Raw genomic sequence first — 20422 nt, 5'->3', positions numbered from 1 at the left:
ACAATCAATAGGAAACATAAAAATAAAATAGATAATTCCAGCGAATCATGTATATTATCATGTAAAAATATCATTGACCTGACCAGATTGTATATACATACATACATGCAATATTATATTCGATGAGAAAATATACATCAATGTTAAAAATGACGATTTCACGATAGATGTCGCGTCGTATCCGGTGCAATTACACTCTCTATACTTGAAGTATATCATGACAAAATAAAAATATGAAAATAAATAACTAATAAAGAAATATGAAAAAAATATAACGACAGTTGGAGAAAATTACGGGTACCGTTATCAGAGGTTTATTATACCTATCTAATGAATTTCTACTTCGATGTCAATTCAATATTGGTTCACAATATTGTTTGCCTTTCACCGTATCGTACAATATATTATATACGGACGTCTACGCCTACGCGTATCGAGAAGAAAATACCTGTCAACCGAAAAGGCTCATTCAGCGACTAGATAATAACTCTCGTCAGCTTTATACTGTATCTTGGTTTCGCCGTTGCGGTACAATTAGTTTAAACATAGTGCTCGATTCGAAAAAATAGCATGATACGTCATTCGATAACAACGACGGGGTCTCTAGGCCGATGAAAGCCGCGTAGGGAACAGGAGCGCAACATTTCATCAACAACGAAAGTCCAAAATTACGACTTGAATAATAATTGGAAGATTTTATTTATTTCCCCCCACATTCGCCTCGACTCACGACTAAAACCGTTCGCCAAACAGCCCGAGAGACCGAAAGAAAGGGATCGGCTGGCTAAGAGACGTCAAAGGCTAACGGATCAGTCGCGGCCGAGGATGACGATGACGATGACTTCGACTTCAAGCCAAGATCCCGGTGGTCGTGAACTCGGGTATGTCGGGGAAGGCTTTCCGGAAATCGTCGACCTCGCAGCAGTAGCTCAAGCCTCGGTCGCTGCGCGTAGGGTTCCAGGTAAGGTAGGATACCTGGTCGCAGACGTCCGTACATATGACGTGCTCGTCGTCGAGTTCCTCGAGGTAGGGGTTGTTCACGGTGACGAAGGCGACGCCGAGCCCCGAGCTCTCCTCCCAGACGACCTTGAACAGCAGCTTCGGGACGGGTACGGCCCGGTTGTTGTTCTCGTCGACGTAGAGGTGGATCTCCTGCTGGTCGCCGTTCACGTCGGCGAGCGTCAGAACGCCCGTGGACCCGGTCCACACGTCGAGGTCGACGTCCCTGTTGGTCGCGAGGTTCTTAAGGTTCGCCTCGACGATCCCCCAGTTGCCGGCGTTGATGTTCTGCCACATCGGCACGGTGTTCAGGTAGTAGAAAGTCGAGCGCTGGTGGGCACCGTAGATCAGGTCCGTCTTCGCGACGAGGTGACCCTTCGCCCAGTAGTAGGTCCCCGAGGCGGGGAGGTACTCAAGGGCGAGTTCCTCGCTCCCGATTATCCCGGCGAGGGTCGCGCGCTGGTTAACCCTGGTGTAGATGTTGGCCATTGATACGCCGACGTAGAAGTCGCCCTTGACGAATCCGGGACGAGGGAAGGAGGTCTGGGCGGCGTCGATAACCGCCGGGACCTTCGCGTGGGCGAGGATCGTGTTCTGGTCGACGTCGTCGTGGCAGAGGGTGATCAACCGCTGAAAGTCGCCGTCTCCGAGGTCGAACCCGATCTCGCAGACCTCGCCGTTGGGGCAGGCGACCCCCGTCCGCCTCGCGGTGTGCGTCGGGTAGCTCAGACAACCGATGTTCTCGAACTCCTCCGTTATCCCGAGGCCCTCGAAGGTGAAGGTCGTACCCCCGACGCAGGTCACGTTCGCGTCGTCCACCGGCTCGCTGGTCTCTAGGTCGAAGCTGTTTCCCAGGCAGACCAGCCGCAGGGACTCGCCCACCGCGAGGGTCACGCTTCCGGAACCCGTCTTCTCGGGGATGACGTAACCGCCCTCGAAACCGGGCCTTAGAATCAGCGGCTGGGGCTCGGCGAGGCCGCCGTTGATCAGGATCGAGCAGCCTAGAATCGGAAGGGGAGTCTCGGATGGTTTTCAAGGCGATACGGTCCCCGGTAACGCGCTTTCGATACTTACCCTCGTCACTTTTCCCGATCGGACTGCCATCGGCGAGGACCGAGAGCAGGGCTGCGATGACGGCCACGCCATTCGCCGTGCTCTTCGCGTTGATCATAATGCGTTTATTCGGCACTAATCGATCCGCAAGCGGAACCGGCCAATTTATTTCTCCGTTCCTTATCGCTTCAAAGACGATTAGGGAGGTGGCACCGCACCTGGTGGGCGGCTTCGATAGCTCGGAGTGACAACCCATTCTTTGCACGTGAAATGCATTGTCGCCAAATCTCATACGCACGTATCTACATTTTTTTCTTCCCACAGATATATCCGCGTCGAAGAAATTTCCGTAATTAGTTTTTCCCTTTTTCTCCTGATGAAAAGAGGGGGAATTTTTCGAACGTACGTTTCTCATCCCAGGCTATTGTAAAAAACGTGCGTCTTCGCAGTGTTTCATTTGCAATTTATACTCGAAAACAGCATTCGGGATAAGAAAGTGGATGATATACGCACCTGGTATTAACGACTTGTTTCATTTCAACGTCTATTAGACACCCGTTTAGAAACCCTTCGCATCGTGGAAATGCTCGATTGCGCTGCACCGGATGATCCGAAACCGAAACGAAGTCAGCCGGTAATTAATAGAGCGTCCCCGATGGCGGGTCGGCGCGATCGTGCTGAACCAGGAGGTAAGATTAATGCCTCGGTACCCTCGTGGCAATTACTGCCAGAATATTTGTTCTCCTCCTGTGCGTGCGTTCCTGCATGCCAATCGGGATACCTGCTCGCGCTGCGTCTCATTGTCATTCGTTTCGTCGTTCCCGGGTGCCACCGAGTCGAGCGCAGCGTTTTCCACACCCACGTCAACGTCGCCGATCAGCCCTCGCGTACACCGCCGACGCACCGCCCGCCTAATTCACTCTAGCCTCTGATCCGGAAGACGTTTTTTATTGCCTTCACCCTTAATTCGAGTCTCGCTGCTCCCTCTGCAGTCGGGGTAGCTCACTCAATTATTCCGACTTTCTTCATTCCGAGACGGACCGACGAACGAGCTGCAACGTCGCCGATCCCTCCGCCGCGAAATGGGAGTTCTCGTTCTCTCGTCTTTTTAAAAACTCGTTGAAAAACGAGGGCTGTCCGCCTGAACCGCCTGCAAGAGTAAAACTTCTTCGGCAGAGATAAATAACTCGATACGAATATCCAAGTTTTCTCTGGTTTCGTTGTAATTATTCTCCTTCGCGCGCTCGTCGCGGTATGCAAGCGACGTGCGCGATCCTTTGACGTTCCTGGCTTATTAAGCGGCTCACGATACCAACTCGATCGCAACTCTTGCGCGCCGGGAATGACAAAGGGTTCGTTCCCACCCCTCGATTCCGGGGTGGAAAAAATGTCTTGTTGAATAAATATGTAGAGAAAAAAAAATAAATACAAATAAAAAAATACCAGACTTTGCAGCGTTGTGAGAATTTCCCGTAACAAACTGTGTAGGGTACACTTCGCGTACGGACCGCTTCTTGCTTGATTTTCATGCATTCCAACCTTACCCCCTCCCACCGTCGTTGACCTGTACAAACATGGCACTCGGATACGAGTGAAAAATTAACATCCCCGCACCGCTGTACCGGCTCGATGCATTTGTTTCCCCGTAATTGAATCCAATTAATAATTCATCCTCGTAATCCAATTACCCATTGTTTAGTTATCTCGCTGGAATTTTCACGACGAGCAAAAAATGATGCCGGAATAACAGCCGCCAGATGAAACTTGCGCGCTCGCTGTTCGTGCATATAATACTCGGTTATACGTAATTCTAATTTTCCCCGTTCTCCTCCGAAATCAACGTCGGGAATCTTCTGAAGCCATAGCGGTCTGTTTACCATTATGATTATTGTGCGAGAGGATTCAGCTATTCATCGGATCAACTCTTTATCTGCCTTCCGGGAAATCGAAGGGGCCACGTTCGGACACGGGAAAATACTGCATCGATGTCGTGCCGCGAGTCTGAGTGCACGTGCTGTACCACATGCTTGATTATCTTCCATAAATAAAGGGGAGCGTGATTCTCACGTGTGAACTTAAATGTTACATCGTATCACGTGTACGGGATGGTGCTCGATAATCGATACCGATACCTGGTAGATCAAACCCCGAGGTAACAGATGCGAGTGATATTGAAAATAAGCGAAGCGTCGAGTGGCACGTGAGAATGTGCACTTAATGCTGCCCGATTTCTAAATTTAAAGACAATGCTTGCGTTCTGCTTCAAACCGCTGCTGGACGATGATGATGTAATGAACGGAATCCGTGTTAGGCTTGGCGTGCCAAACGATCCGTTGCACTCCAGATGGTGCGATTCGTGTTTTTTCGCCTTTTTCGACTCCTCGCTCTTACCAATAACCTCTAATCTTCGTTCAGTGATCAACTTCCCAATCCGTCGTCACGATCTCTCTTCGCGCTAAGCGGATGCAGAGATAAGTTATCCGTCCGCTTTGATTACAGGTTCTCGTGACACTTTGAGTTTGATGCGGATTGACGGACGTTTAGAAAAAAAAAAAAAATTAATACATATCAACGATATGTTTCTCGAATATTTTTTCGCTTCGCTCATCGAGCGATTCGACGTGACTCCGCACCGCCGCCGGCTTACCCTGATTTTCTTTATTTTGGTAACATGGAAGGCAGGCAAGGCAGGTGACAAATTAATACAACGAGTACGATTTACTTGTTAAGATAAAATGGTTGAAAGATATCTGATTAGATTGATTCTGGTTTTTATTTAAACGTCAAATAGCTTTAATACATATATATATGTGTCTATATATATATGTATGTATATAATATATTTATTTGTATAATGTATAATAATACTGCGGTTGATTTGTTAATTGTATATGTAAAATAGATAACGTACGTGTGTCGAGGTGGTTGGTGCAGATAACAATACGAACTTTCGAATACGATACGATGTTACGTAGGTATTTGACAGGTTTATTAGCTCGTTCAGCGAGTGTAATTAAATGTAAATACTGACTAGGATCGTCACGACGCGAATGTTCAAGAGCAAACGCAAATACGTAACGAGGCACGTCAGCTTTTGCCGTGCCAGTTGAAGAATTATCTTATATTTTGTGCTGCCGTAAAAAATGCATACAGCGGATGTTCCAGAGATAAGTACACAGGAAAAGATGATTTTAGGACCTGATGAAAGATTCGTCAACGAACTTTTGCTCCTATATCGCGTTGCTTCAACCTTCAACCTTAGATTTTGATAATTGACGTTATTTCTCTCTTCGCGCGTTCATTGAACGATCGGTGTTGTGATGCTGGGTGGTGTTGTTGGACGTAAAAGCTAAGTAGTGTTATATTCTCGACATTGAAACGCGTCGTGACAAAGAAATTACGACGTGAACAATAATTGTGACTTGTTGAAATTTGTTTGAAAAATTTTCTGCCGGTAATAGAGGGTCGGGAGATTTGCTGCGGGCGTCGTCTTCCGTCTTAGGAATAAGCGCGGTCAGCGGCTTCCCGACGCCTAGCGTCGCCTCCCGAAACGCAGGAAGACGTGGTCGACGTCCTGACGTTTCACTCCGCTGTCAGGCAGGGGGACGTTTCCGTGGATAACCGGGCCAGAGTTGTACGCTGAAAAAGTATCAACATTTTTATAAAGGACTCTCGATCGTCCGAGCGACCGTTATGTCGACGGAGGCGAAACGTCGAGACTCACTTTTTTCGTCGAGGTAGGTTTCCATGGCGGAGCCGAGCTCGTAGATGGTCGAGAGGGCCGCGCAGACCTTGCGAATCCTCGGTGGGACCTCGTCGAGGAAACCGGGACTACACTGCGCCGGGGGAAGGGCGGCAGCCTCGCCGGACATCAGGGCGGCCGAAGTCAGGCAGACCAGGGCGAGTATTCCTGTGTTGCACCTCATCCTGCGGGAGGGGGACATTCGACGAATGTCGAAGAAGAAAGGTCAGGCTGGGCTGGGTGGATGTTTAGATTTTTTGCTTCTTGTTGAAGTTGAAGGTTGAAGTTTCGAATTTGACAAGGTCCGAAAGCGCTTGATTCCGAATTGTTTGGTCGCGAAACTTGAAGTAAAGAAATCAAACTTTGAAGAAACAACAAAGTTTCGAATGGTCGGAAACCCGACGGCTCAAAGTTCCGAGATGCAGGATTACGAAAATTCAAGTTACGACAGGTCAAAGTTTCGAAAATCAAGGCTTTCATAGAGTAAAAGTCCAAAAGTCAAAATATACTCGCACAGCGTAGCTTGATCAACAAGTGGGTGTCAAAAATCCGAATGACCTGGATTTTCAACGTAAAAATATCTAAAATTCAAAACAAAGAAAGATTAAAGTGGTAAAATTTTGATGAAGCCAGAAATTCACGGAACTGAAAATCTTCGAGCACTCAGAATTTAGATAAAATTTTCACATTTTCTCGTTTTCGCACTTTCGAAACTTTGACTTGTCGGAGTTACGCCCTTTCGGGATTTCGTCCTTTCGATATTCGGCGCTTTCGAAACTTTCTAAATTCGGAATTTCAACCCCGTTCCTCGTTTCCGAATGCCGGGTGTAATTGAATCCGCGTGACAATTCGCAAGCCTTTATAATTTTCCGAGCACTTTCGCGGGAGGGTTGAAACAAGGGGATGAAGGTTGATCGCTGCCCTCTTTTCGTCCGATACAACCGTCGCCTTGTTGTCGCGAAACTTTCTCCGCGGATCGTTTATAACTTTATTGATCGACGGGGCGACGTCAACAGGTGGTCGTCATCTGGCGACATTCGGTAAATCAACGACATTAATCCAACGGCCCGGTTTTTCGCACGGCTAGGCTTCCGACTGGATTCAACGAAACGAATGACGTCAAGTAATTCAAAAGCTACGTAGAAGTCTACCTTGTGTCCCGTAAACGCTGTTATGCAATATCCGCTTAAGGCAACTTTTCACCCGGGAACGAAAATTGCAGTGAACATCGTTCCGCGTCTTCTCTCACCTCGTACTTCAAACGCTTCCAAGTCTGCGATATTTAAACGCTGCTTCGTCTCGCGACAACGGAGTCGGGATAGCAGTCGAAGATATTGCCGTCGTAAGATTTCCTCTATTGGTTACTATTTCTCAATTTAATAAAGAATATCACGAAGGTACGGCTCACCCCGATGTATATAATACAAGTTTCCGCGCAACGCGAATGTAATCGAGTAGGTAAAACGTAGGTACGTACCTACGATCGCTTGGTAATATATCTGACCTTCGCGTCTCTCTAGACCCGCTATAATAGCTGTATGAGATATGTGATAATAAGACGCTATCCGAGCGGAAGGCACGAGAGAAAGTGGAATTTAAAGAGCGTAACAAAACTGGGCGTGCTCAATCGTGCGAATCGGCGGCCCGGAGTCAGCGTAGGGATTTTCCCGTCTCTGCAGGCGAGCAGCCCTCGGAAATGCAGGCTTGTACACAAAAGTCTAATCTTCTTTAAGCTCACGGCTCGACTATCCCGGGCGATGTCAGGAATTTAATTACCTCAGCGAGTCCGTTTTTATGCGACGGACGCCTCGTCGGGCGAAATTTGTTGGCGTGTCGCGTGTAAAAGCCTGTATTTGCACATATAAGTGCGTAACATTGGCACATACGTGATCCCGATCCGCGACTCCGCAGATTTGGGAAAAAAGGAAAACCAATCCGTTCAAATATTTGTACGAATAGCTAGTCCCGGATAATTCAATTATTTTCATCCCCGGTTTCCAGATATATAAGCGTTTAAATTATGTACTCTCAGCCATACGGGGTGAAAATTTTGAAATTGCAATTAAATTATGAAGAGTTCATCGAATCAGCTTTGCCGAGCTATCGGACAAATATTTCTCTGAATGGCGGCAAAACGATTCTTTAAATTTCTTATTTAGATGGCACCAAAAGAATTCTTCATATTTCTCATTTTCGAGAGTAATGTTTGACGGTATTGAAACTCAACAAATACTGGAGTACGTAACATGTTTCATTTTTTGACTTCACAACGTGGACAATTTTCCTAGAAACATGTAATAATAATTACCCAGCAACGTAACGCAGACAGATTCATATCCTACAATTCGAATTGAAAGTATAAACATATTGGACACTTTCACTTACACAATATGTTTTTATTTTTAATATTTAGAACCACCACCAACTTGTCAAATAAGCGCGTTGGCAAACCGCAGTCGCTATCTAATTGGGGCTACATTCTCTCAGTGTCCCCCCACAATCAGTCGATTCTTAGTCTGTTGTTTGCTCCGTTGCTAAATAACCTTTCCAGATTAAACGACTTTATTTTCGAGCGACTTCCACGTCGCGAATCCAGATGCAGACGGCTAATCATTCAACTCCTCGGTGACGGTGAGACACGAGGACCTAAGCCTCGGCACGAATAAACCAACCTGTTGCTCGTCTGCGGACAGAAACGCGGAATTCCCTCCCGGCGTGAATTTTCGTGGGTGAGCCGGGAAAAATGGGATTTTCCGATATGTATCACAGGATTTCCTAATTGGCCTCTGCAGTCCCCTTCCGCAGGCTTAAATTATTTCTCTCCTTTCTGGCTTACCATAAGCCCCTTTATCTCCTAATTGAGGGCTAATTGTACTTCGATCGTTAATTGCGTCGTTAAGCGTTGATAAAACGCGAGCCATATCAATCGACGTTTTTGTAACACGCAATCTTCCCGGCAGACCATGGAATGAAAAATATGCTTTGCTCCAACGGAATGCCGAATCGAAACTCGAAACCAAGTTTACAGAAAATGATTTACACGCAGAATTTCAAGCTGAATAGGGACAATATAGGAATATATAAAAGTAAACTGATCGGAACGCGTGTGCATGTAAAATAAAAGTATGGTAAATAGGGGTGAAATGGATATGAGAGGGGGAGAGGAAAGAAACTTGCAAATTCGAATAACGTGAGTAAGCGATCGATGCTGGGATGACGGTGGACGCGATATATCGAATATCTTGTTCCCCGGCCGCGCGGAAACAGGAATACGATAACATTTACCTTTTGTTTTCCTAACCCCCCTCCCCGCAGATGAAAAGCTATTCGATATTTCTACATATCTACCTGCCCCGATATTCAACCGAGCGTAGAATACAGCGTTGCGAAACTGTGGGAATCACCGCGTGCGAGTCCCTTTATCTGTAGGCATTTCTACCCGGTAAAATTCGAACAGCAATAATAAAAATAATGACAAAAACGACTGGTATAGAAGTTTATTTGATCGGCGATATTTCACGCCGCGCCTGCGACCCTAGTGTAAAAATATTCCACCCTTGCGCGATCGGATATTCCAAGACATATGTCGCCGGATATCCCATGAACGCGATATTTTTGTTAAGAGTTGATCGTTTCGACCCATGAAGCGAGCTTTGTAAGCGAAAAATGTTGTCTACAACTACCTGGAAAAACGTGTGCGTATGGGGTCGCGGATGGGAAAATTTATCGAAGATAGAAGGAGAGGAGGCGAAGACGAACGTTACTACAGGCAACACCGTCTGAATATGAAAGTGGCAATTTCCGTTTTCTTCCTGGTCTCAATTTGCACCCGCTAGCGCGTTCTCCTTGTTTCAGAAACTATCGCGTGCTTGAATGGTGTTTAAAAACAAAGTCAAAGCGACGAGGACGTGCGAGACGTCGTAAAGCAGTTCTCTCTATTCGATGCCTCCCTCATCCTGAGCGAAGTCGGAACTACACGCATGTTGCGTAATTATCATAGTTATGAAATTTGGTTTGAAATTAGCCGGCCAAGTTTTTGAGTGTGTCAAAAATTAAAGCCCACCGGTAAAGCCTCTTTGCAACGTCTTGGGGAATATATTCCTCGTCACGAAAACCGGAGCCCTTTATACATACAATCACGATCAAAATTTGACTAACTGCCTTACTCAAAGGACGAAGTCGCTTCCGTAATTACCGCGAGAGAAACTAATCACAAGGTCAACACACTCATTGGATTTACACACGACTCCTGACTGAATTATCGAGGAGTAACACCGCTGTAAAAAAGAAAAAAAAAGCGCCTTTTTGACTACTTTTTTTTTTTTGGATCGTAGAAAATGTAATAAGATAATAATGCTTAGGGAAGTTATGAGGTATACATTTGAGTATAATACACGAAATAAATATCAACAAATATTCAAAAATGCCTAATAACTTGCTCAAATATTATTATTTTATGATCTTCGCTTCCATTAGAAAAAAAAAAGAAACGGTGCATTTTTTATTCCTTCGTTCACCGCCGTACAGCGGCCACGAATCGTCGTCTCGGTGAACAAACGATTCCGACATAGACACAAGTGAATATTTTCGCAACTTTGATAAACGGTTCTGCGACGTGTGTAACGATCACGGACCAACGGGTAGGAATAATGACGGTCCGTAATCCATCGAAGATTTTTCGGCACGCTCGCAGCAGAGGAAAGGCAAAAAACCGTATTTCCATGCGACGAAGTGTTGGGTGTGAATGAAATTTGAGGTAAATTTCACGGCCGCCTTGCGGAACAAAGTGAATTCATCCTACGTTGCTTCTCTGCATCCGCCGGGAGAGAAAACCGGCATCCGAGCTGATAAGTGCGGGTTTGCCGTCGAGGGAAATCCGGTGGCCGTCGGCGTCGTTCCGCGCTTTCTCATCTTGAAGAATACATCGACTGCGATCGTCGGTGAAGGTGGAACAATTAAGCTTCAGAAATTGCGTCGTTAAGCTCCTAAGGCGGGCAGAAATATCTGCGCATCCCTCCGCAAGCCGACTTACCGCAGCCACTGTGACTCCCCGTCGATCCAGATTTCCCCGTTTAATAAATATGAAATTAACGTAGGTACCGGCGCTCGAGAGCTTTCGAGCTCGACGAAGGCGCCGTTACCGAGGATCGGCAAGAGACGCGTTGTCCACGCGGCGTTCTCCGGGTTCGAACAAAGACTTTTTAACCCCTCCCCCCCGTTACTGCGAGATTTTAATTATTACCCGATTACACACGCTGGGAAATCTTTGTGAAGGCACTTTTTAATCTCGAACGAACCACCGTCCACGAGGTTTTATCAACTTTATTGCAGGTACGAGCGTTGATCCCGGTCTTGGTCGGGCCGAACGGAAGAGACAATATTCGCGACGTTTTTCCCCGAAGCGAAGAAGTTTGAGCTTATGCTCTGCGGTATTGCGAACGAGTGTATTACGTTTTATGATCAAAGGATTAATTCGCATATTTCTCATCGTGTGAATTTGTATAATCGAATATTCTGCGAGTGAGCCTACAGCCGGCTATCCGCGTGTTTCAAGCTCACTGTACAAGCTGTACCGAAAAGGGGAAAATTCTTCAGAGCACCTTGCTCGACGTCCACGTTGACGCGGAATCAAATAAATTCCACTCCCTCATTCTTCTTTTTCGCTCAAGTTACTGCATCGCACTGCCGCTGCGAGCTACGACCAGCTAGCCGAGAACCCGTCTAGGATCTAATAAAGGGAAACCGACTCCCGGCTCTTCAGGATTACTTTCTTCGTCTCCCGGTTCGCTCCCAGCTGTCCGAAAGTCTGAGCGCTGCCAAGAAGGGACGAGTGTAAAGACAGATACCGAATTGCAAGAAGAGACGCAAAGCCGAAGAAGAGAACTCGCTAAGTTGCGCGATTCTTCGGAAATTTGAAAGTCGCGAATCGTCGTTTGCAGATCGGGAAAACTCGGGGAATTTCAGATACAAGTAACTAAAATATTGTGCCAGCTTCCCTCCACGTTTTCGGTTGGCTTCCCAAAACTTCGAATGATCGAAGGGACTGCAGGTTGACGCTCGCCGATTTCACCGCGTATAAGCCGCCAATTTTCCGGTAACGAGGGTGCGGATTCCGGCGGATTGAAATACCTCCAAACGACCCGCGAAAATGTATTCATTTTTCTGGATGAAAATTTTTTCCCTCAGGGTTGATTAGCGCCCGGCTCAACGGTCCTGCTTTCGAACAAGAGTCGGCGATCGATCAGGGCTGAATCGCAATTTCATCCAATCGTCAAATTTCTTTCCGTTATAACAAGACGACACGTCGCAAAAGACGAGGATCCGACGACTGATCCTTGGGTCAATAGGACGGCCATGAGGCAAATAAAGTTAATTAACGTCCGTTAGACCGGCATGTATATCGTGCTGGCAACGAGCCGGCGCGTCGTTCCATATTTTTTCCTCGAGTGTGTCATTTTGATTAGTGTCAGAGACTCGGGATAACCGAGGATCCCTCTCGCCCTACGCGCTGCTCTCGCAGCCTTCGCCTTTAATTATTTCCCACCCTGCGTTAACCGACAAGCAGCGTGCCTGCGGCCGGAAGGCCGGTGAATTAGGCCCGGGGTTAACGCGAATTCTCACGTTGATCATCTCTTCGCCCTGCTTCTTTTTACGCGGCGCAAATAGCTCCGAAAGCATTGCAGGGACGCGTTTCGCCCGGCTCAACCAGACTCCTGACATTCCTCGTCTTCGTCCTCTTGTTACACGTGTTCCCAATTTCGCGTCGGAATCGAATGACGATTTCCCCCTCGCGACTCGAGCCTTCACCTTCCACCTCCGCGTTCCACGCGAACCGAGTCGATTTCCTTTCTCATTCCACGGCCTTGCGAATTCCGAATGGCTTGGCCCGTCAAAGATCATCTCAAACTTGTGAATCGTCGCGCTTGTTGAACTAGCTACGGAGGCTTTCGACGTCCTGCCATGTTTCGGAATACTCGAGGTACGTCTAACAGTAAGACGATCGTTGACCCGAATCTGCGGATTTATATTTCCCACGAATCGAGCCCCGTTTTTTCATGTGCCAACCGACGTGGCATGTACGATACAACGCACACGTCCGAATTAGCATGCATACATTCTGTTTTTCGTACCCTTTTCGAACATCGGCTAGGCTATAAATATTTCAAAAACTTCGCGAAGAAGCGAAAGAGCGAAGAAACGGAAAAACTGATCATCAAATTTTCAGGATAGGTACCATGTTTCAGCAAAGACACGATCTTTCTTCTTTCGCCGTTGAATATATTTATCTTATACACGATGTGCTTTAGGCACTACTCTAGGTGTAAGATCAAACGAGGAAAGGAAAAATTCTTCGGAGATATTTCTCAAGTTCGAACTTCTCCCCGGCACAAAGCGAGGGGACGCGTCGAGGTTAAAGGCTGTTAAATACGCGAGAAGGCTTTCCGGTCATTCGTGAATTACTTGCCAACATTCGGAATCTCCTTCCAGCAAAATTTTCCAAATTCTTTGGCAAAAATACTTGGTCAATTCTACCCTGCTCAAGTTCGCAATTTCAGTTCTACGGTTCTGACCGACGCGAAAAAGTTTTAGCCTTTAATCCAATCAGGAATTAAATTTCACGAGGCAGTGGCATGTTTTTTGCGTTACACCGATATATGAGGCTATCCAATTCGCTTCTCTGTTTATTTGATTTCTCGCCGGTGTGTTACTCCTGCCTCGATCTAATCGTATTTTTGTAGAGAGAAAAAATAACGTGTTAAACAACACGCGAACTCTGCATTTTTACGTGAATTAGAATAATGTTTTCAGCATGTTTATGCATCAGAAACTTTTTTCGCCGAGCTTGCCGTAGTATTCCGTAGGATATGGCGCGTTATTTTTTCCAGGAAAAAAAATTACAAAGTCAAAACTGGATCAGGTCCTTATTCGAATTTTTTTCTCCTCTTCTTTTCTCGGCTCCGCGTGAAACCTAAACTCATGAGTTGATGTTTTTGTAAAAGGAAGCTCTATGGTACGACAATTATAACAAAGCTGAGAGAAGAGTTTAAAAACTTCTTGGATAATTTATGGGGCATTCCACGTCAAATTATAAGCCTATAATGTACCTCACCCCTCTTTCGATTTTTATCATTTTTTAGTACGATGATCTTACCAACCGAAGAGGGTCCAGGCAATTTTTCAGATTCTCTTCAGCAACTGGTGAAATTTATAAAAAATTGCGAAACCAATTCCGGAGACGCGGTTTTTAAAAATCTGCCAAAATTCACACCGATTCCACGATTTAAAATGCGATCTTTGATCAGCACATGATAATCGGATATCGATATCTGCTAATTTTTTGCAAGTTTTTAATTTGTCCACGTCGGGCTTGAAGTTTTTTTTTTTTTTGAGATCTCAATATCGCGCGGTACTTAAAGGTCGCAATACTAATCATAGAATTTGTCCGAATGTATTCAGATTTTTACGAAAGGCCTTTTCGGAATTGGTTTTTCTATTTTTTTTCAAATTATACCAGTGGCTAAGAAGATCTGAAAAAAATGTCGAGAGCTTTCTCTGTCGGTAAGAATCTCATACTAAAAAAAGATTAAAATCGAAAAAGGTGAGGTGCACGGGCCGCTAATTTGACGTCGAATGCCCCGTATACACGTTAAATAATGGCCAGGTGAGTATTTTTCGAGAACTCTGCTGCTGAACCGTTACCCAAAATCACCCTAGCACTTTTTTGCAAATGAAATACAAAATTACTTCAGTCTTACCTTACGAGATTTGGATTTTCGAAACGTTAAATCCTTTTATCTCCATTCTGCGCTCAATCACGTAAAAAATTTTTCCAAGTATAAATTCGCGCGGAAACGTTTCAGCGAGGGGAACGGGCTGCTCCTAGGTCGGCCGTCGCGTCTGACTAGACGTCGACACTCTCCACTTGAACGATCCGCGTTTCCCTTTTTTGCCGGTCGTCGGTACGATTTCAAGGCGAAATTCATCCGCAGTTTCGCGATTACGATCGCCTACGCGTAATTCGAGAAGAAGATCGGAGAGCACGGGTCGAGTCGGTGAACGTACGAAGTAAGCGAAAAAGTCTATGCCTTGCACTTTCTGCCACCTGCTATCGGATCATCGATTATAGTGTCCCTCGCGATTGGAAATCCACGAAGGATAAATCGTGATCGCATCGGAATAATATATATATATATATATATATATGTGCGCGTGTTTGAACGATCATTGAAATGAAATTGAAATGAATCGGTGGACTGCTTGCGCGTAGGGGTTTACGTAACGCGAATCAATTAATGCCAGAGGGATGGTTCGGCAATGCGCCATGGGTGAGAAACGACGCTGACTCTTTGTTTCCGAATTCCAAGTACAAGATGAGCCGGTCAACAGCGGTTCGCGTTCCGCTAGCAATTACGACGCAACGAAACCAATTCGCAAAAGTTCATTCAGCCGGTATAATTGAAAATTACACACCAATAACTCACCCTCGGCTTTCGCACGTTTTCTTCAGCGTTCCGTCCGTTATCAGCGCGCGTCTACGACTACGGATTTTGAACTTTTGAAACGACTTTTCGCCTAATCGGTATAATAAGCGGAGAAAAGGAGGCGATTCTTTTATCGAATTCCTTTAATAGAGTCGCAAACGCAGACCCGCTTAGCTAATTAATGAATCTAGACGCAGAGATAAATAGATAGACGGATAGAGTTCTATTACGCCCCGGGATCAAAAACCTTCTCGAGAATCTGCAACAAGTCAAATCTGCGATTTCTTCGTCGTACTTCGAAACCTCGATTAATCCCCCAACGCAGCGATATACTTTCATCGTGACGATGAAACGGTTGAATCGCCAGTCAGAATTGTCGCCGTTGAATTTACTAAAAAATTCTTTGCCTAACGCAATGTAATAGCTTCAACGCCATGTGTACAAAACTTGAAAAAAGTCGCTTGGAAAGAGTGTATTTTGGAATTGACGGTGCACGACTAACCTGATATTAAAATATATAAGCGTAGCGCGATGATTTCCGGATAACTCTTGATTTCCTGGACTTAAGCTTCAGGGACTTCCGGTTCTTCGATAGCTCTCCGAGTAACGGACAGACAGACAGTGAGCGGTGGTACAGAGAACGCCTTGTCAGCGGATGAAGGTACAGTGATGGTGAATCGCGTGCGAACCCCCTTTAAATACGTCGAGGACGGTCGGCATGCGCGGTCCAGCGCCCATGGGGCGCCATGGGGCGTCGGAGGGCGTCGCGACGCTCGAATCCCTTCCCACTCCCCTAAGGCGATTCAAATTTTTCTTTTGGAATTTTGATGACGCGATAATATCGCTGCTCATATTATCTGGTTGCTCGCCTAAGATGACGGCGGCGACAGCTGAGCGACTCATAAGATTCGGCCGACCGGCCGGACCTCGCGTTTCACATGCATTACATTACGGGTGTACCTACGCATGCCGGGGTTATATCTTTAACCGGCTTGAATAGATCTTTACGGTCAGCCCGTGACGTACCTTCAAAATGACCGAATTACTCGGACCTTTTTTGCTTCTCTTTTATCCCGTCCTTCTTATCTTCATCTTCGTCCTTCCTTTACACACCCATATGCTGTATAATTCCCGGATGCTTCGCTTCCCGCTTCTCGACCCTCGGGAAATATCGCCATTCTCATTTTAACCATACACCGAATCTCCTCGCTTCTTCTCTCCTTCACTCTCGCTGCATCCGGCAACGCCGTATTTCCCTCTTCACTTTCAAGGAATCGTCTCGTTTTTAACTCCCGTTTCAGGGTCACTAGCGGAAAGTGGGTAGGTATTGGCGTGATTGGGATGAGATACGTGATACGCTTCGAGGTGCTTCGAGGAGCAAGGAAGGGCGGACATCGCGGCAAACCATATAATTGATTGGAATTTGTTGACGCGGTGATTATTGTTACACTAATATCGGGAACGTGATATCCCTCCAAGGATAAAAAATATTGTGACCGGCCATAATCGCGATCAGGTCAGCACGTTTGATCGTTACTTTCCCGGGATCGTTGTAATCGTGACTGTAAGCGTCGGTTAATCAAGGAGCAAACCCATACATCGGGCGAACAATTTCTCCGTTTTTCCTTCTAATCTCTTCGCCGCCTCGCTCGCCGGCATCGAACCCTTGGAGAAGCCCTTTTCGAATCCACGTAATTAACAACCTCCCACGTCTGGCCTTTGACGCGGTATTTCTGCTCCCGCGACGGCAGCTAGTATGCAGTAATCACGAAAGTGCGTTGTTCGTACGCTGTGAGTGGAGATGAAATAAGCTGGTCTATATTTGGTTGGAAATAAATCGGACCGGACGTCCCTTTTTCCCCGCATGCGGTGACACGCATGCCTCAGAATTTGAAATTCGAAGCTCGGTAATAATTCCGACGTAATGAGTAACGGGCCTTCATTCGAGGCGCCATCCCGTCTCCGAACTCCGCTGCAAAATCTGCGCTCACCTAATTAATGAACGCGAACTTGGGTGACCCTGTGTACACCTAAACATGCACGCGGATCGAGTCAGACACCCCCACCAACGAGGCCGGGTACGTGATGCTGCAAGCGTGAAGCTTTTACGAAAGGCGTCAACTTCAACCTGCGACGGATAAACTTGAATCCGAGGGGGTAACTTTGCCTCGACGTTGCTGGGTGTACGCGAGATCCGAGACGAACCGAGTGTCGTCGCCGATTATTGCCAATCATCGCCGCAACTTTTCTCCCCGCCTCATATATCGGGGACCCGACAATTTGTCAGACGGAGGTAATCGACGCGTCGTTCAACCGGTCAATTATCGTTACCACATGTAAGTTGCACGACTAATAATAATACGAGAAAATAAGTGATCGACGGAGAACGAAACGAACGCCGTTTCCAACGAATTTACGTGGAGAGAAAAGGTTGAACGTGAAATCTCGCATAAGGTTCGGATAAGAGAGAGAGAGAGAGAAAAAAAAAAGACAAAAAAATCGAACAACGGATAATAAAATCGGTGTATCAACAGGAGATAACGCGACGTTTAGATAATACGGAATTAAGCGGTAGCAGCACGAGCCTCGCAAACATGTCAAGAATCAATTAAAGCCGAGTACGTTGGTAAACAGTTGTAAACTTTACGCCATCCGCTATCGCGTATGTAGGTGTGGAGAGGCAGACATGCCGAGGTTGGTACCGGAAGGCACCTACGTAAAAATATTCCTCAGATAATGACAGCCGGAACTAAAGTTGGCGAAAGAAGGCGGAACCCGTTTCACATCCCTACCGAAAATGTTCGTGTGTGAAATCGCGTAATGCTTTCAAAGAATTCAGCGTGTATAAATTATTACAGGAGGTATTTTGTAAATTTCATAAAATATATAAGAAATCACGTAATTAATGACAAAAGCACGAATCATCGGATATACTAGATGAAAAATCGTGTCATCAACTATACATATAGCGAACTGTGCGAACTCTGATCTAGCATGTCTGATGAGTCCTGCTTTTGTAATTTATTATGCGATTTCTTTATACGTCACATCAATTTTTACATGATAAATCATGTAATAAATTACACTCTGAATTCTTTCAATGCATTTTATGATCTAACACGCGAGCATTTTCAGTAGGTATACGTGTAAGCTGTCGTAAATTTATTCGTGAAGTCGATTTTCTCGCGCATTCCCGTATCACTTTTCGTCCCGCCCTGCAGTCCTTAGGTTTTATCCTCGACTTCCCCTCCTGACCCCGAAGAACTCGGCCTAGGAATTCAACAGGTTGAATCCCGATCAAAAGCGAAAGCTAGATGTGCCGGAATCACGCGTCACGTCCATCACCGACTACCGCCTCCGAAAATTTAACTTGATCAAAGTCGATGAATTCATCATCCAGATTTTTCTTTTCACATCGAGCGGCAAATAATTTCTTTAACTTCTGAAAATTTTCATTCGTACTTTCAACTCCGGCACCGTTGAATAAAAGTGATTCTCACAGCCTCGTAAGACCAATCAAACCGTTTCAAAATTTTGACAAATAATTATCCAGAGAATACAATTAACGATGACAAATAAATATTGAAATTCTTTCAGCGAATCAATGATCGAATTTCGAACGAGTCTCGGACAAAATTTAAAGGCGAAAACTGTTCTCGATCGGTTAAAAAAATAGTTGCGTCGTTCCGCAAAGGCACGCGAAGTTGGACACGCTACGACTACGTATATAAGACGTGTTGAGTGGAATCGCATTGGGTATGCATGAGACCCGTCAAAACCTTTCGAATGTCTAGAAACATCGCCGTAGCCCTAGAATAGTTGCTCGACATTCACGCGCAAAATAAAGTATATAAGCATGCAAATGCATCATCGACTTATACGCATGCCTATAAATTCCCCACGTTTGACACGGTGAAAAATTTATCGCATACGCATTATTTACTAGTAGCGTATACCGAATCCGTATTACCGCTTTAATTTTCATTTCATTAGGTTGGAGAATGACTTTAAGGCAAATATACCGACCTTTGACCTCAGCTTCTAAGCCGCTGCAAAATATACAACGCACTACTAATCAAGCCATCGTCCGCCGATCACGTGGCTATCAATACTCATCCATATTTTTCAGCAGCCCGTGGAAGCCGAAGAAGCAATTACACCGGCCAACGCGAATGCCAAATTTTCATCTCTTCCACGTAACTAATGAAAGAAAAAATGGTTTTATCAGATGAAGTTCCTTTTTATAACGACAAGAACGATGTTTCGGAATTTCAGAAAAATTACCTATCTCTCATTCATTGTAAGTAACAACCATACAAACTTCAGTTTCGCATTTGAATCACTTTTATTAAAAAATAATCATTAAACACAGGTCAATAGAATGTTTTTTTTTCTTTTTAGAGTTTTTATTTGAACAGATAAATTTTGATTCTTTACATCGAATGTTAACCAGAATCTTCGTTCAGAACTCATAAGGTTTGCTCGTGTCTTTTTTACGTTGATAAATCAAGATTTTGATTTTTATTCGATGTATAGGGAATTAAAATTCGTTTATTTAAATATAAACTCAAAAACGAATTCGTTTTTTTTTTTTTTTCTTTGTCGATCCGTTATACACCGTTTCCGAATTTTTCTTCCGCTCACGTCGCATTGTCTCCGAGCTGTGAAATGCGTGGGTATTTTTTTGTAATAGAAGCAAAGCCGCAAGCGAGGTTATAATTTCAACTCTGGTTATCGGCAGTTGATTATCGCCATCGACGAGCGTCGGCTCGGCGTCGCGTCCCTCCGACGAAGAGATGATTACAGTTTTGTTGATTAACAACGCGTTCGGCGGTTCGGCCAATTGAATGTACGACTGATTTTACTCGATCTGTGTGGGAAAAAATCGGATCATGATTCAGGTCGATACGCATCCGGCACGCAAAACCCAGCTGTAACACCTAACGCCGTGCATATACTGCTTCGTTTATAAGACCGGGCCGTTATCGCGATGTTAAACATTGAATAAAAATCAACGCCTCCATTTGCTTTTCGAATACATTGGTATAAATTATCGACAAAATTGACGGCGTCGTTGACTTCGATTCTTGTTACACTATTTAACGGCCAATGTCATTCGCTTACAGTTGTATGTATTCATTCGAAT

At 45.4% G+C, this 20422-nt stretch overlaps 2 protein-coding genes across 2 annotated transcripts; both read right to left on the bottom strand.

Moving 5' to 3' along the window:
- Positions 1–291: 291 nt before the first annotated feature.
- LOC124186866 lies at positions 292–2181 on the bottom strand. The gene is made up of 2 exons (XM_046578937.1): positions 2074–2181; positions 292–2000 (listed from the first exon to the last, which is right to left on the bottom strand). Exons 1-2 carry the CDS (start codon positions 2168–2170, stop codon positions 850–852), a joined length of 1248 nt encoding a protein of 415 aa, XP_046434893.1. The 5' UTR covers positions 2171–2181; the 3' UTR covers positions 292–849.
- A 2628-nt stretch (positions 2182–4809) lies between these two features.
- Positions 4810–15936, bottom strand: LOC124186871 (myosuppressin). The gene is made up of 3 exons (XM_046578946.1): positions 15779–15936; positions 5777–5979; positions 4810–5691 (listed from the first exon to the last, which is right to left on the bottom strand). The coding sequence occupies exons 2-3, from the start codon at positions 5976–5978 to the stop codon at positions 5585–5587; spliced, it is 309 nt and encodes a 102-aa protein (XP_046434902.1). The 5' UTR covers position 5979; positions 15779–15936; the 3' UTR covers positions 4810–5584.
- Positions 15937–20422: the final 4486 nt, after the last annotated feature.

Source organism: Neodiprion fabricii, chromosome 7 (assembly GCF_021155785.1).
Source record: "Neodiprion fabricii isolate iyNeoFabr1 chromosome 7, iyNeoFabr1.1, whole genome shotgun sequence".
In the NCBI taxonomy this organism is placed as follows: Eukaryota; Metazoa; Arthropoda; class Insecta; order Hymenoptera; family Diprionidae; genus Neodiprion; species Neodiprion fabricii.
Note: the sequence above shows the minus strand (reverse complement) of the source record. Positions and strands in the feature narration are given on the sequence as shown.